At 38.7% G+C, this 17,815-nt stretch overlaps 1 protein-coding gene across 1 annotated transcript in view; it reads right to left on the bottom strand.

Moving 5' to 3' along the window:
- Positions 1–12,707, bottom strand: part of PUX2 (plant UBX domain-containing protein 2) — a 52,028-nt gene extending 39,321 nt beyond the window's left edge. Inside the window, exons 1-2 of the mRNA XM_089432105.1 lie at positions 11,362–12,707; positions 9,571–9,849 (exon numbers count right to left, since the gene is read on the bottom strand). Coding sequence (XP_089288231.1) covers positions 9,571–9,849; positions 11,362–12,294 — 1,212 coding nt within the window. The 5' untranslated portion in view covers positions 12,295–12,707. The remainder of the gene's footprint in view (positions 1–9,570; positions 9,850–11,361) is intronic.
- Between the last annotated feature and the right edge of the window lie 5,108 nt (positions 12,708–17,815).

The following is a 17,815-nucleotide window of genomic DNA, read 5'->3' as shown; positions in this document are numbered from 1 at the left end:
GGAAAGCATCTCGCTAAAAACCCCAACTATCTGTATATTAATGATTGAGTCATGTAACATTACACAGCATAATACTTCTCACAAGTATCTCCACCTCTGTTACACACAATACAGCTCAGATCTGATCTCCAAATCTCTTCCACTGCTTGTCTGCCTCCACTGCTCAATACCTGCTCAAGAACTGATGAGAATGGCTCACCAAACTCGTTTTTCACCTGCAAAATAGTCACTCACTCTTTGTTGGACGTGAGCACAAGCTATAATGTGGGCAAATACGTGAGCAAACTCATTGGCATACTCAATCCCTTGATTGTGCAAGATCTGGTGCACAACTATAGTCACAACTGATAGCAATCTGATTCTCTACTACCTGTCCCTGTTGAACTGAACATGCACTGACATGCAACTGAGTTAACTGATGTATTCATTAGTTGTATTATGAGTTAATAACTTGTGAATTAATTAATAACTAATTCACCCAACTCATCTCTAGTCTATTTGCCAGTTAGACTAAATACAACCAGTTTAACAAAGCTAAACTGAACACAACTCCATCAACTCCACAATCAACTCCACCAAACTCAACTGATTGAGTTCTAACTGAAGTCATGCATGCAACAACTCAACTGACTCATAAGAAAAGCGTATTTCCTTCTAACAGCTGCATGTGCCACCTCTGTAGCTCAAACTGAAGTGCTCCAAGAGAATAAGATTAAGTTTATAGTCCAAATATTATTGTGAGATAATAATATTTGACTTTTCTATTTTTGACAGCCAGTCTAAAAATAGACTTTGATCACTCACACTGTGATCACTCACACTTTCATCAAAAATAGAAGTCCATCTATTTTTTCCCAACTTGATCAATCATCCATAAACAGCGACCTGCAATCCATAGACATGATCCATAAGTCTAAAAATAGACATAGTCTAAAAATAGACTTGCGCCAAAAATAGCCTGCGGGCCCACTTAGTGAAGGCGACTCTTTTCACTAAGCTCCATCATCTTGTTGCAATCTCAACACTCCCTCTCGACAAGATATGGATTATCAGCAACCCCTATCCTGCCTCGGTGGTACTCGAATTTGCTCCTGGTGAGAGCCTTCGTCAGAATATCAGCATCCTGATCCTCCGTTTGAATGTACGAAAGTAACATGATCCTCCGCTGCACACAATCTCTGATATGATGGTACCTGATGTCAATATGTTTAGATCTATCATGAAATACAGGATTAGCCGAGAGTTTAATGCAACTCTGGTTATCACAGTAAATCACAGTAGGATCCAAATGAGAACCGAACAAACCAACTAGGATCTTCCTCATCCATATAGCCTCGCATGCAGCCAAACTTGCTGCCATATACTCGGCCTCTGCTGAACTGAGTGCCACGGATCTTTGTTTCCTGCTGTACCAAGAAACTGCTGTCGATCCAATACTGAAGACCCCTCCTGATGTGCTCTTTCTGTCTGTTGGGCTCCCTGCCCAATCTGCATCCGTGAAGCCACATAGCTTCACCTCATCCTCCTGTCTGTACCACAAACCATATCCCGATGTGCCTCTCAAGTAGCGCAATACATGCTTGCCCGCCTTCCAGAAGAGCTTGGTAGGCTTAACCATAGCTTGTGAAAGCTGGTTAACTGCATAGCATATATCAGGTCGTGTATTGACCAAATACATCAGCGACCCCACCAACTGTCGATAAACAGTGGCATCCACTTCTTCTCCCGAAGTGGCATCCTCCTTCCTCCAACCTCCAAGAAGAGGAGTATCAACAGGCTTGCAGCCATGCATGTTGAACTTCTCCAGTATCTCCCGAGCATACTTGCCCTGAGAAACAAACAGTCCACCACTGCGCTGCCATATTTCCAATCCCAGGAAATAGTGAAGAAGGCCCAAATCCTTCATCTCAAACTCTGTAGCAAGATCCTTCTTGCATGACAGTATCAACAGCTCATCACCCGTTAGAATCAAATCATCAACATACAGTACAATGATAAGCAACTTACCCTCCACCACAATCTGGTATAGGTTCGGATCCGCCTCGCTCTTGGAGAATCCAAGTCCTGTGAAATAGCTGTCTATCCGTGTGTACCAAGCACGTGGTGCTTGCTTCAACCCATACAGCGCTCTCTTGAGCCTGCACACATGCGACTCGCTGCTGAAGACTTCAAAGCCTTCGGGTTGCTCAACATACACCTCCTCCTCAATGACTCCGTTGAGGAACGCAGTCTTCACATCCATCTGATGAATGTGTCATCCCATCTGCGCTGAGAGAGCAAGAATCGTCCGTATGGAAGAATACCTTGCGACAGGTGCAAAGGTCTCCTCATAATCGATCCCCAAAATCTGTGAAAAGCCTCGGGTAACAAATCTTGCCTTGTACTTCTCCACACTCCCGTCAGCTGCCTGCTTAACTTTGTAGATCCATCTCGAACCCACCACTGATTTCCCTTCCGGTCTAGGAACAATCTCCCATGCACTGTTTCTGACAATAGAATCATACTCTTCCACCATGGCGTCTACCCATGCGGGATCCTCCACAGCTTCCTCGAAAGAGGATGGCTCAGTCACAACACACTTGCTCATAAGAGCCATGTATCCAGTGTACCGATCAGGTGACTGTCTCTGCCTGCGTTGGGCTGTAGGTGGTCCTACAACTTTCTCTGCATCTTGAGCCAGTCACTCAGCTTCTGTCAAGCGCTTTCGCCCTCTGATGGTTGGCGCTGCATGAGTGGTCTCTTCCACTCCATGAACCTCGTCCTGTGGCTGATCCACGTCCTGAAGCTCATCCTTAAGAACTAATAGCTCCTCATCTGCATGCAAGTGTAGCTCCCTCTCAAGCGAACACTTCATGGCTTTCTCCTCCTGAAATTTTATATCCTGTCACACAACAGTTTTACCATTGTCTGGCAAATACACACGATAGTTGTGGGGCGTATCAGTGTACCCCACAAATATCCCAACCTCTGCGGTCAACTCCAACTTCTTCCTGGCATCCTTCGTCACATGCATGTAAACGTTAGCACCAAAAATCCTCAAATGAGAAAGATCAGGCTTCTTACCAGAATAAGTCTCCTCAGGTGTACTCATGCCAAGTATCCTATGAGGACAACGGTTCTGCACATAAACTGTTGTATTGCATGCTTCCGCCCACAAGTGAAGGGGTAGGCCCTGATCATGCAACATTGCCCGTGCAGCACCCACAATCGTTCTGTTCTTCCGCTCAGCTACCCCGTTCTGCTGTGGGTTATGGGGAGCTATGAGCTCTCTACGAATCCCTTCTGTCTTGTAGAAATCCTTGAACTCGTCCGAGATGTATTCACCACCATTATCGCTCCTAAGAGCCTTCACCTTCTTCCCCGACTCCTTCTCGACCAGTGCTTTGAATTCACAGAACTTTGAATATGTCTCGCTCTTCTTCTGCATGAAGAAGATCCAGCACTTATGAGAGAAATCATCAACAAAAATCACATAATACCTGTGTTTTGCTGTCGAAGCAACTGAGAAAGGTCCACACACGTCTGTGTGAATTCTCTCAAGGATCGTCGTCGCGCGACTATCCTTCTCGTGAAAGGTGGCTTCCACAAACTTCCCCAAAGTACACCCCTTGCACTGATCTGACTGCGCAAGTGTGCCTTTAGGAAGCCCTGTAGTGATCTGCTGCAGTATCTTCAAGGCTCCATGGTGAAGGTGACCCAATCTCCTGTGCCACAACTCGCCATCATCCCGGCTCACCAATCCTTCTGCCTTGCCCGCCATTGCTGCGCATCCATCTACATGCAACTGATAAAGGTTCCTCACTCGAACCCCTATCTTCCGAGTCTCACCAGTTGTCTTACTGCGCAGGAAGGCCTTTCCCTCGCTGAAAACAACATCATACCCCTTGTCTTCTAACATCGCCACTGAGATGAGATTCTTCTTCAATCCTGGAACATGCATGACTTCCTTCAATACAAAGGGTTTACCAGACTCCCTCTCAAAGGAAATGGTACCGATACCGGTCGCACTGTATCTACCATCATCGCCCATCTCGATGTGCACTCCAAGATCTTTGTCCTCCAGATCAGAGAACAAATCTCTATCTCCCGTCATGTGAAAAGACGCACCACTGTCCAAGAACCACACTAATCCCATCACACTTGAAACCAAGCATGCGATCAATGAAAAATCAAGCTCAAACTGAGAAGCTAAGGCCTCTCCCCCTGCAGATCCAGCAGCTTGCTTGTTCTTCTTCTTCTGCGGACAATTAGTGGCATAGTGTCCATGCTGGTGACAGTGAAAACACTTCACCTTGGACATATCCTGCTTCTTGCCTTTCGCACCGGAATGAGAAGCTTTCTTGTTCTTCCCCTTCTTTGCTTTGGCAGCCAAAGCGCAATTCTCTTCATCAGATACCTTTGATGAAGATCCATTCTCACCTTTATTGTTTCTGAGTTTATCCTTGAGCGCCAGGTCGCTCTTGCTTTGGAATAACATTTGCAATCCGTTGAAAGACATTTTCAACAACACTACTGCAAATTCGAATTCCACCAGCGACCAACTCAACTGCTTCCGATCTAGAATTCGTGAGAACAAAATATTTCTTGTACAGAGATCGACTGTATGGGCATTCACCGGATATCTCACCTTCCAAAAGAAGGATGAATCCAGAGGCTACCTAGCCCGATTACAGACTCTGCCTGAAGAAATAAAATGTAAACACTTCCCGAATAATAGATCTGATGATCAATCCTCGCTTGATATCCTGTAAAAATCTCTTCTACAAATCAAGCAGCTCTGATACCATGTAGAAATTTTGAATAATTTAACACATATTCAACAGAGATTATCCTGATCATGTACTATTGTGGAATACATACACAATACATAAGCTCCTCTACGTTGATCATCAATATAGCAGCATCAATAACAATAAAACATCAAGAGCATTCACACATTAACACAGTATGTATCCCGGGGAAAGCATCTCGCTAAAAACCCCAACTATCTGTATATTAATGATTGAGTCATGTAACATTACACAGCATAATACTTCTCACAAATATCTCCACCTCTGTTACACACAATACAGCTCAGATCTGATCTCCAAATCTCTTCCACTGCTTGCCTGCCTCCACTGCTCAATACCTGCTCAAGAACTGATGAGAATGGCTCACCAAACTCGTTTTTCACCTGCAAAATAGTCACTCACTCTTTGTTGGACGTGAGCACAAGCTATAATGTGGGCAAATACGTGAGCAAACTCATTGGCATACTCAATCCCTTGATTGTGCAAGATCTTGTGCACAACTATAGTCACAACTGATAGCAATCTGATTCTCTACCACCTGTCCCTGTTGAACTGAACATGCACTGACATGCAACTGAGTTAACTGATGTATTCATTAGTTGTATTATGAGTTAATAACTTGTGAATTAATTAATAACTAATTCACCCAACTCATCTCTAGTCTATTTGCCAGTTAGACTAAATACAACCAGTTTAACAAAGCTAAACTGAACACAACTCCATCAACTCCACAATCAACTCCACCAAACTCAATTGATTGAGTTCTAACTGAAGTCATGCATGCAACAACTCAACTGACTCATAAGAAGAGCGTATTTCCTTCTGACAGCTGCATGTGCCACCTCTGTAGCTCAAACTGAAGTGCTCCAAGAGAATAAGATTAAGTTTATAGTCCAAATATTATTGTGAGATAATAATATTTGACTTTTCTATTTTTGACAGCCAGTCTAAAGATAGACTTTGATCACTCACACTGTGATCACTCACACTTTCATCAAAAATAGAAGTCCATCTATTTTTTCCCAACTTGATCAATCATCCATAAACAGCAACCTGCAATCCATAGACATGATCCATATGTCTAAAAATAGACATAGTCTAAAAATAGACTTGCGCCAAAAATAGCCTGCGGGCCCACTTAGTGAAGGCGACTCTTTTCACTAAGCTCCATCTTGTTGCAATCTCAACACACAACCTCTAGGAGCCTCATCGAAGGAAGGAGTCAAATTTCTTGTGTCTTTTCCTGTGATTGGTACAGGCCGAATTTGGGTAGTTGGTGGTTGAGGTTGAGGGCAGTTTTGTACTCACTTTTATTGTGTAATTCTTTGTGTTTCAGGCCACAGATTTATGTGCTTGTTACAAGAAGGTTGAAGCCCTAGATGGGAGTTGGACAGAGGTAGATAACCTTGGAACAGCAACATGTACTAGGCCGAGTTACAATGCAATGAAAGAAGGCTTGTAAAGGTAGGGTTACACAAGTTTTGAAGGAGGGTCGAAACCTCAAGATTGGGTGCATAGGCCAAGGAAAATTAATGCAGTGGAAGTCATCCTTTGCAAAGGTAAGATTGTTGTTCTTCCACGTTGATGCATTGCTAGGTTGATGGTCCAAGTTTGGGAAAAAATTGTTGGCATCTTAAGTACAGTTTGGAGGGATGTTGGAAGGCATCTATTGTGCCCTAAGTTTAGTCCTTGTGAAGGACTACAAGGCTGATAGGAGAGGCAGAGTTATTGGAGCCTAAGGAGCTAAACTTTGAAGGACTAAAGGGCAGCCAAGAGGGCTAGTGAATCAACCCTAGTTCACTATGTTACAGAGCTCTCTAGGGGCGCAGGATGGCGTACCAAGGATTGAGAGTTGATCACTGTTTATAGGGAGCATCTAACTTCGTTCCATAGATAGGGAGGATCATGATAGTTTTGGAGGATAATTGGGTGCGAGAATTTGTGAAGCAGGCCATACCAACACCACAAGATACCCAACAATTGACCTAGCATACTAAGAATGATATTAAAGCAAGGAGGATTATTAGAGAAGGGATTAGAGATCATATAATTCTTCATATCCATGAGAAGAAGACAACTTATGAGATGCTCAAAATCATTTTAGAACTATATGAAAGTACCAGTGATAATAGGAAGCTTGCTCTTAAGGAGAAGTTGAGAAGTATCCAGATGAGCAAGGATGAGCCCATTGTCACATATTTCTCATGGTTCACTCAAGTACAACATGAACTGGGTGGTGTGGGCGTGATTGTACCTAACCATGACATTGTGAGTTTGGCCTTACTAGGACTTCACAATTCTTGGTATGGTTTCCAGGATGTTGTCAGCGGCAGAGAGAATTTTCCCAATTGGGAAAGGCTTTAGACTGACTGCGTTCAGGAAGAGATCCGGAGAGGGACCGGAGATGGTAGATCGACAAAGAAAGAGGACGGGGAGAACTTTGCCCTGGCAGGCAAAAGCAGCAAGGGCAAGGATGGCCAAGGAGTGGCCAAGTCTAGTCAAAAGGGCAACAAGAAGTTTCTAAGCAAGATCAAGTGCTTCCATTTCCATGAGCTTGGACACTATGCCACTAAGTGTCCTAAGCGGAAGAAGGAGTCCAGTAAGGATCATGTAGCTGCAATAGCAGAGGTAGATGCATTTTCTGCCTAGTTCAAGAAATATTTCTCATTGATTTCTTGCATGGAAATCTCAATAGATAGCAGTATATGGTATATTGATTCAAGAGCATCCTTCCACATGATCAGGAACAAGAAGAGTTTCAACCCCCTGAAGGAGAAGGGCATGCAGTTTTAGATTGAGCTAGGAGATGATGGCATGTATGCAGATAGAGGAATTGGTACTATCAGTTTTCAGAGGGAGTCAGGTAATCCTCTTCATCTCATTGATGTTCTCTATGTTCCATGATTGAGGCGGAATCTTGTTTCGGTAGCTACCCTTGAGGACAAGGGATATGATATCATCTTCAGCAGAAGTAAGGCATACCCCCAACACTTCGCTTCTGGATGTAAGAAGTAGATAGGTGTGAGGGTGAAGAATCTCTACAAGTTGCAGGTAGAGACAAGTGCAGCCTTGAGCAACAAGGCAGGGAGAGCTCAGAGTAGAGAAGTGATAGTTGAGCAAGACTAGGACAAAGCTATCAAGATGGAGCCTCAACAAGTATCTCAATTTGAGTCTAGGCTAGTTGGCAGTTGAACCGACTAGAAGGATAATGAGGACCATAGCCCAGGGCAAGTGGAGGCAGCCACTCAGTCGATGACTCCAGTATGGGGAGAGTTCGATCCAAGTGGGAAGAGGATTTGTTTAAGGGAGGTCAAGAGAGAGTCAGATCTTCCAGTATCACCTTCATCCAGAAGAAGCAGCCACAGAGGTACACAGGGTACATGGCACTTATAAGTTATCACTGAAGTGATGGACCCACAGAACATGGTGGGAAAAAGCAAGTCTTCAGATCAGGTTCCGCAAAAGAATGCAAGGAAGTCTTCTAGTTCAGAGGGAGCAACTGCAGCAGCGGAGAACATGGTAGTGTTAGAGACAAATCCAGGAGGACGAGGTTTTTTCAAAAGCACCTTCCTCGCTAAGAGGGAGTGTTGAAAAGTGTAGCGAAAAAGGTCCTTCTTGACTTGTGCGTTAGTCAAGAAAGACCACAAACAGTCTTTCATTTAGCATGCACGACTTCCTAGGAAATAGGATGGTTCATGAAGCAGTTTTACTCATGATAATAGTTAGAGGCTCGGTTATTTGTCTCCTAGTGCGAGTTAGCTTTGGAAAAGGACAAGTGTCCAGTCTCAAAAGTTATTTGTGGCTAGGACGAGTTGCATGAGTCAGTCAGACTCAGTTAACTAGTCAATTACATGTCAGAGTTCCAAAACTAAACTTCCCAAGATGGGTCAGAAAGCTTATAAGGAGGATGAAGGCACAGATTTGATCATTGTTTTGTGAGCACGAGTTGGTGAGACAGGACAATAGAGAGAACGAATTTGTGTGCAGGAGCTAGCAGAGCTAGGAAGAGCATGAAGGAAAGACCTTTCAGCAGTTTTGGCAGAGTAAATCCTTGCTGGTGTGCACTAGGAATTAGGAGAAATTCCTAGCAAATAGGAGCCACCTGTGCGCTAGGAAATAGGAGGCAATTTCCAGCAAAGCGCAAGGAAATAGCGGCTGGCCAGCACAAGGATTTAGGAGCTAAGGAGAAGATCTTGCAAGCAGGGTTTGAACTTTGCGCTAAGTACTAGCAGGGAGAACGAGCTTGTTCTCCAGAGAAATAATTTGCCTTGTAATAAATTCTGTTTGCTCAGACTTTTGTCAATAAATTTTCTACAGCTAGCAGAGGGTTTTCCCAGTTTGGTTCCCTAGGAAATTCTGTGTTATTTCTATCGTGTGACAGTGTTTATTTCTGTTCTGATTTCGCTGCAAATTAAGTGGAGAAAATTCTGTGTCTTGGGTTACAAGTTAGTTTTGGATTTGTTCATTCAAGCAGAGCAAAATTTTCATGGATTTTATACAACAAGAGCACTTACATAGTATGAGTTCTACACACAAACCTTTGTTATGAGATTCGACCAGTAATTGTAATACTTGTTATCAAATCAAGTGGGCCCAGAAATGAGCCGAGTTTACTCATAAGAGAAAGACTCGGTCAAACTAACCACTAGATTATTTTATTTATTTCTCAAGCTGTCTATTATTGCTCACATATTCACACACAATAAATACACTAAAATAAGAAACAATATAGAATCACTTTCATATTTTTACAACTCTTTCCCAAAGCCTCTAAACTAACCTCATAAAGAGCAGTTGTTTGCTCTTGTGGAAGGAAAACACCTTGTAGGATTACCCCATCTGGAAACTGGATTCGAATTACAGTGGCTTTATATCTCTTCCGTGCAGATTTTGCCTGCTTTTCTTTGAGAGATTTTGGAATCAAAAGTTGGGAATCTTCAATCTTTTTCTTCCTTGATTCAGCTTCTCTTCTCGCTTCTGCAGCTGAAAGGTCATAGAAAGAATCTGGAAGTTCAATCCTAGCAGCCATGCTTTCTGGAGCAGCAAAAAATACACGCACCTGAAAATCCACTTTCAAGATAGTTAAGCAAATTTAATAAAACCTTCCAAAGGCATTAAAAATAAATTGGTTTCAGTTCAAAAATGTAAAACAATCCCGAAAATTTAAGATAACTAGCATGGATCCATCTTAACCCAGATCTAAGCACCAAAATGGATTTAAAAACCCAACAGTAAGTCTATCAGAGCTGAAAAGAGGACCTCTTGCTGCTGAAAATGGATCTATGCTTGTTTATTTTCTTATTATTATTCATCCATTTTTCTTTTCATTGTTAATCTTATTAGCAGGAGAAAGATATAGTCCAGTACGAGTGGAAGAAGTTCTGGTTAAATGAAAGAAGAATTTTAATTTGGAAACAATATTTTGAGATAAGCAAAAAAATTGAGTTGTTAGTGGAAAATATAGATAGAGTTTTGTTTGAAATTGAAGAATGCTGGTTGTTATTAAAAGATTTCATCAATAATTATTTCCTTGAGATGTCAAAATCCTATTTGTTGTCATAAGATTTGTCTGTTCCACACCTACATTGCTGGAACTGTTTGACAAACGTCTACAGGAAAACAAAGGATATGCAATAGGGTACAGACAATTATAAACCAGTAGCCAATTTCTGCATAACTTTTGTGATATTATAGACATATGCCACCTGTAGCTTCTTAAAGAACTAAGATAAATGAAATAAAAGGTTGGATGGATAATTTAGAACATAAACTATTAGCATCTTCCGACACAATTAATGAGAACATTTCGTTGATGAGATGATAGAAAACTTGCAAATTGCAATACAACACTTTCCCTGCAGGCTGCTTGCAATTCATTAAAGCCCCATACAAACAACTGCTCTCATTTTATTCTCAGAATCCTGAGTTTTGATCCGGAAGTAAGAAGATCACAATATTAGACAAAACATTATATACTAAATTGACTGTAAATAGCATTTAATCCAAACAAAATCAGTGTCTGGACTGTCAAAATAAAGGTGGTGTTTGTAAATAGTAAAAGGCAATTCTTAAAGGTTACACCAATAAAGTATTCAACGTATCCATCTTTAACATAGGGACAACTACCAGTGAAGATAGATGCACTATAAATGAAGCCAAAAATGAGTTGAGATTCCATGTTTTTGCCGGTGTTAGTGCTAAAAAAGAGTTCAATACTATACGGAAATGATTGCTAATTGAGTTGCGGTTCAATGGTTAAGGCAGTGGCATGTCAGGCCACCTACCAAGGGAACAAACCATGAGGGCCGAGAGCAAGTTCTGGGTAATTTTGAAAGAAAATTTGAAGGAAGAGGGCCCTGTAATGGCAACTTCTGAAAGAGTGTGAATAATGGGTAATGGCAACTTCTGAAAGAGTGTGAATAATAGATTGGCCTTCAATGGCTGTCTCACACAGGAAGGCCACCCACTTCAGATGCCTGACAATGACGAGTCAATTCTAATGATTCTGAAGTTTAAACGAAGCAATTTCACAACCAAAAAACAAAAGATTCAACCAAGGTAAAGATCTAACCTGTCTGTCAATTTTCTTTGGTTCCGCAGAAGCACTTTTTTGACGATCTGATGAAACCGATGACGATGATATGGGACTGAGAACGTGAGGTTCCAAAAGAGCAATTGCATGAGTAATGACACTCAATCCCTCTGTGGACGGCATTTCCATAACACCCCATACATGTTCTCCTTCTGCTTGGAACTTAAAACCAATAGCTTCCAATAGTTCTACACCACCAACAGCCATGCCAACAGTTTCTTGAATTTTAGGGTTACTCATCCTAATTCTGCGAAACTTTTCGTTACGGGGATCATTGATAATATTCCTAAGCAGCTTCAGAAGGATCTCAAAAGTCGCATTAGAGGGATTTCCAGACACAAAGATGCCCACCTGATTTACTAGTTCATCCCTTGCTTCTGATTTGCCCTCTGACGGATTTTTTTCAGCCTCATCAGTTGGGTTGTTTTCCAAGCAATTCTCAACATGGGCGGAAACCTCATTCTCTGAATTAAACCACTTACTGCAAACAGGGCATTGAAACATATCCAAGGATGTCCCTGATTTGGGTCCTCTTGTAGATGAAACGAGAGTATCAAATGGGTCAAATCCATCTGCCTTAGAATTAAATGGGTCAACTCCGTCTCTAATTTTAGGTTCAGATTGATTAAGGGATAAGGACTCTGAGAGGTCTTTTTCAATGGGTTCTTTCGAATTACCTGTATTGTTTTGTTTCGTGATGATGCCTTTGCTGCCCGATGATGGGGCTGGGGCTACCGATTGCTGAGGCCTTTGTATTGTGGAGGTTGGCTTCTGGTTCGACGAGGAAGACGAAGATGAGCCCAGAACTCGACCTTGGCCTTTGAATTTTCCAGAAGAAGAAGAAGAAGAAGAGGCAAAGGGGTTGTTTATTTTCTTCATAAAATCCTTGACCTTGCCCTTTACCTCATCCATCTCTAGAACTCCGAATCTGAGAAATGGGCTATCTGATTTACAAGTAACTGGCCTGCCAAACTGGATCTATGGTGGGGAGATATATATATGCAACGAACAGTTTTGCCAGTCCTTTTTGGTAATAGAAAAGGACGAAATTTTCCCTCTGGGGGAATTTTTGCCACCCCTTGAGAATTTCGCTGTAGATTAACGGTAATGCGAAATGTAAAGGTACCCCACTTTCAAAGAACAATGAAGCATGGCCTCCCTATATACATAGACCAGCAGGAGGAATCGAAATCCTGACGCTTACAAGCGTGAGGGGGCCATAGAAGCTTGATGACGCGTAAAGGGTATGTTTTCTGTGCAGAGACTTAGCCAATAAGCAACCCTGATTTATCTATATGAGTCAATGGCTCCACGAATTTCATCTCCACTCACGTGGGGATTCCGAACTGTATGCTGTTGACCAATAACCCTACCCCTGATTCAATGTCAATCAGTCCCCGTTATGTTCAAACGCATATGGCACGTCGTTTAAAACTTTACGCGAGTAAACTTTTCTCCGACCATGTGCGTCGGAATCCGGTCAAATACATTTATTATCGCGATAGACAAACCTAGTGCTTTTCTGTTGAAAGGTAGTTTTCTCGAGATAGTGAAAGAATATAAATATTTCGGATCGAGTTCTACTAGAAGTTTACTTGGGAGAATTAGGACGAAAAGAATTTAGGGAGGATGGAGAGCCTCATACTTATTTTAAAATAGGTTGAAAAAGGTTAAATTTTGATATTAGAAATCAAAAAAATCTTTTTTGGTTTGTTGGTTACGTTGGTTGTTCTTTATGATTGTGAGGTATAAGGAAGTAGCATGTCAACTTGCAGTGGGAGGCACTTAGAAAGAATACAAAAATAACTAATTACTAGCAATCTCAAAGTTAAAGCCACAGTCTCGTATGAAATCCTTTTCATTGAAGCAGGTACTTTTCTATTGGAGGCAACAACGATAATCAAGTTAATAAGCTATTTAAATAAGGCTAGAAACATGGATAACCAGCATTGGCCCAAGATAGTTATGGAAGAGGGATTAGATCGTAGGAAGAAAACTTGGATGAAGCAAAACAAAAAGTGGTTGAGTAAGTGGAATATCAAGCTACATGAATGCCCTAGCACCAAAGAAGAAATAAAAAAAAAATTGTGATGGAAAAATTTAGGATTGCCATGTAGACCAATCACAATGGTCGTAAAAAAGCATAATACATCAAAGAGTTCAACCCAACTTGTGACCATGGTGAGAAAACATATTTAGGAGCAACTATTAAAGGAAAAGCAAGGGTGCTAGTGGCATGGTTGAACACAGGGTCACATCACCTTAGATGTGACACTCGTAGGTGGAAGAGCCCCAAGGAAGTTTGGGAAGAGAGAACTTGCATTTTTTGCGATAAGGGTGTCGTGGAGACGAAATGGCACTGTGTCATGGAATGTGCAGCATATAAGGATATCCGCATTTAGTATGAAAACAATCTAAAGGTTGACAACGTGCACCATCTATTTGACAAAGATAAGATCAATCAAATTGCTAGCCTTCTAGTCAAGACTCATAGCAGAAGATTTGACATCAAAATGAATATGAAGATGAGTTAAGGTTGTTATTCTCTTGGTCTCTTAGGCTGCTCAGCCTTGTGGACGTCATTAAAATCATTCATTTCATTATTAGTTTCCAGTTATTAGTCAATTCCAATACCGTGGGAGGCATGATCACATGCTCAAATGATGATAGAATCCTTGATTTTGATCGGAATTATGTTAAAATTTATGGTGAATATTTGAAGCAACTTTTCACCGAGATTATATATGAGATATATTAGGAAGGGTGGGGGGGGCTACTCCTTAAGCCTTGTCACAAGGGCTATAGATGTCCCCGTGGGATTTGAAACCATGTGGAGGCAATAACATCTCAGTGTGCCATCCATTTGGTTGTCCCATGAAAAAACTAAATCAGTTCTATAAATAATAATAATAATCCAATTTTAAAGTCACAGCTAAAGCAGACATCAAATTGATGTATAACACCCATTGTTCTAAATCAATTCTATAAATAATAATAATAATAATAGTCCAATTTTAAAGTCACAACTAAGGCAGACATCAAATTGATGTATAATACTCGTTGTTTACAGGACAAGGACCCACCTTCATAGAGAGATGTGATTGTTGAATTAAAATTTATGAAGACATACATACTCTATCTTCTCTAAATTTAAACTTATAACCTTTTAAAAAAAAACACACATATTCTTAAGCATATAATAAAATAATTATATAATTAATATGTGCAAGTTTTACTTTATGAGTCAATCATTCTTTTTAAATAAATGTAGACCCTCTTTTTTAGTGTATAATCTAGATGCTATTAAAATGGTTCCCATTTGGGGAATTATGCGTTTTGAAGTGAGTGCTTTGCATAAATGTAAACCATTTTTAGCAATGCATATACTTGAAAGTAGTAGTCTAACGAGACTACTTTTTTGCCTTGAAAGCCATGGAAACTTTGGGCATATTTTAAGAAAATCCGGTAGGGGTTTTTGTAAATCCAAGTTTCAGTTGTTAAGCTTTTAGATTTTAGATGCCTTAGAGATTTTTGATAGTGTTGAATCCATTTTCACCATCAAAATCACGATTCAAACACTGCCTCTACAAGATTTTTTGAAAATATTTGCCTGGATCCTGACCACTTTTAATCATCCAAGCAATTCTTCTGCCTCCATAAATGACTCCTATGTAAAAAAACACCAATCACAAATATTCGTCAAAACACCTAAATTTATTAACAACTTATCTTCATTAACAAAACTAGGATGTTTTTTTTTGGTGTTTCATTCATTTTAATCTTGAAAAATCTCCAAAGTCACATTCACAATTTTTTTCAATATTTTTATAAATTCGATAATGCTTAGTATGTTATCTTTTTTTGGGCTAGATTTGTAATTACTTAATAATTTTTTTTAATAGTAATTTGGTAGATTTCATTGTTCTACCATGATAGCATTGCCTTGCATCTTCATAGTAATAAGCATTAAACTAAGTTTTTGTTGAATTTACAATTATATATGGAACACTATAATAACTTAAATTTTTATTCGAAATATAATTATAATATAAATTCGTATTGGAATATTAATATAGCCTTATTTCATTTCAAGGGTTTTTATCCTCGATAACCAATATAATCTTCATTTTGTTTTATGATAGTGTGAAGTTTAGCATTTGATATTTTGAGATTTTAAATATTATGTTTTATTGTTCGTTATGCAAATCATTGTAAAAATTGTGTGAGAGTTTTATTTTTGTTAATATAAATAATAATAATTTATTAAAGTAGTTTTCCATCTTTTTATGAAATTTTTATTTTTAAATATTTTTTATTAAAATAATTAATTATTTTTAAAATTGTTTTATAGTTTGTTTTATTTTAATTATATATTATATTTCATATTTTGTTTTTTATAATTTGGAGTTTAAGTTTGTTACTATATATTTTATTTTTTATTTTTTATAATATACTAGAAATAATATTATATATTTGATTTTTAACTTTTCATAATATTTAAATGATTAATTGTAGATTGATTTAATTGTTTTACAAATTTGTAAAGAGATATTATACTTCTTAATCTTTGGTTAAGAATCATGCAAACTAGTTGGTTATTCATTCTCTCAATATTATTTCAAAATAGTTAGAGAATATAACAATGATAATGTTAATCATTTTCTATCTTTGGATGAATTTGAAAGGGGTGTTCTCTTTCATAATCTAAATTACATGAATCGTGCATCATGTTCCCTTTCTCAAAGGATAATCAATCATCTTCCCTGTGCCAAAGGATAATCAATCAAGAAAAATAACAATAAAAGATTGATTTAGGAGTCATCAATATATCTTACATCCCAATGAATTAGGTGGGGTTATTTGTAAAATTGACAAATGTAAGTCCCTTGCTTTCACCCCATTGTAATTCATTACCAATTACTTCCACCAAAATAGGGTTGATATTATGCTTTATAAACACTAAAACATTATCATATACTTTTACTTTAATTCTATAAGAAATTCATTAACTTTTAACTTGTTTAGATTTTTGAAATTTACATATTATATTTTCTTAGTACTTTTTTTAATTAAAAAAAAAATCATAAATCCCAAAAGGGTTGGATTTAATGGTGGAAAGTGGGGAATTTTTCGCCATTGAAAAAGGTTCAATTCCCACGAAGAATTTCGTAGAGCTATGGGGGCACCTCGTAGTGGTCAAACGTGTGGTTGCACCCAGATTAACAATATTAAATGGTTGCGTGATCCTTGCACACATAAGTGGATCAAAGTCCACCCTCATGTCCTCATTTATTAAGAGATTCAAAGGATCTTAACTCGAGTGGTTCTGTGAACAGTTTGTTTCCCCAACTGTGTGGGTTTAAGTTTCCGGAGACATGTTGTAACTGGCTCATTTGTGGTATTTATGAAATAGTTGTATCTAGTGTAATAGTGGCAGTCGAACTTTCAAAGTTACCAATTCTCCTAAAATTCTCATTCAATTAAAAAAACAAAAAAAAATTCATAAGAAATCGTTAAGAAATATTTTTTATAATTTAGTGGTAATCAAGAGACATGTATTAATAAAAAAAAGATTACAATTTTTTATTTCAAATATTCAATCAAAGAATTATTTTTCATAGAAAATTGTTAAAAAATATTTTTTATTATTTTATTTTTTTTAATAGTAATCTTGTATTAATAAAAGAAACTATAGCAAAGTTGCAAAAAAATACAATCAAAAGCATTTCAAAGAGATTCAATAACAGCAATATTCATTGCAATATGTGAGTCTATAGTTTACCTTATTAATGTCTAGAGAAAAAGTTATTCATTATTTCTAATAAGGGTAAGTTTTACATAATAAATCAAACAACCTAAAAACCTTACAAAGCATAAAACAATAATAGAAGGCATGCATATTCGCTACTTCCTCAAGTGTTGCTTGCTAAATTATGGAATTGGCTACTCTATTTACTTTACATCATCAATTTTGTACATTGTTTCTTATTCATTCAACTTGCTAAAATTTGAATTCGCAAATTAAACCTAATTTGATGCCCCTTAATGGTCTTTCATAGTTACATTACGCAACATAAGCATGGAAGTTTGACATTGTGAGTCCATCATTTTTTTAAGAAAATATATTAGAAAGAACATATTTAGGCTTTTTTTTGGAGTGTGTATAATTGGGAGGTTATTTAAATGCCAACGCATTAGTATGTAAATTTAATATTCTCAGTGTAATTAAGCATTTTGCAATGGGTGTTTGGTATAAATGTAAGAGCCAATTTGATGCAGGAGCATCCAGCTAGGGCACCATGACTGGGTGAAGTCTCTGCCAGTTTGGAAAGTTGATTTAGCATTTGGATTGTCTTTTAGTTTTTGGATTGTCTTTTATGTTTAACTTATCAGGACATGAGGTAGGATTTTGTTTTGTTTTTCTTTTAATTGT

This window comes from Pinus tabuliformis, chromosome 6 (genome assembly GCF_031772625.1).
Source record: "Pinus tabuliformis cultivar Carrire ecotype Pingquan chromosome 6, CPIR1, whole genome shotgun sequence".
In the NCBI taxonomy this organism is placed as follows: Eukaryota; Viridiplantae; Streptophyta; class Pinopsida; order Pinales; family Pinaceae; genus Pinus; species Pinus tabuliformis.
This window is presented reverse-complemented; position numbering and strand designations above follow the sequence as displayed.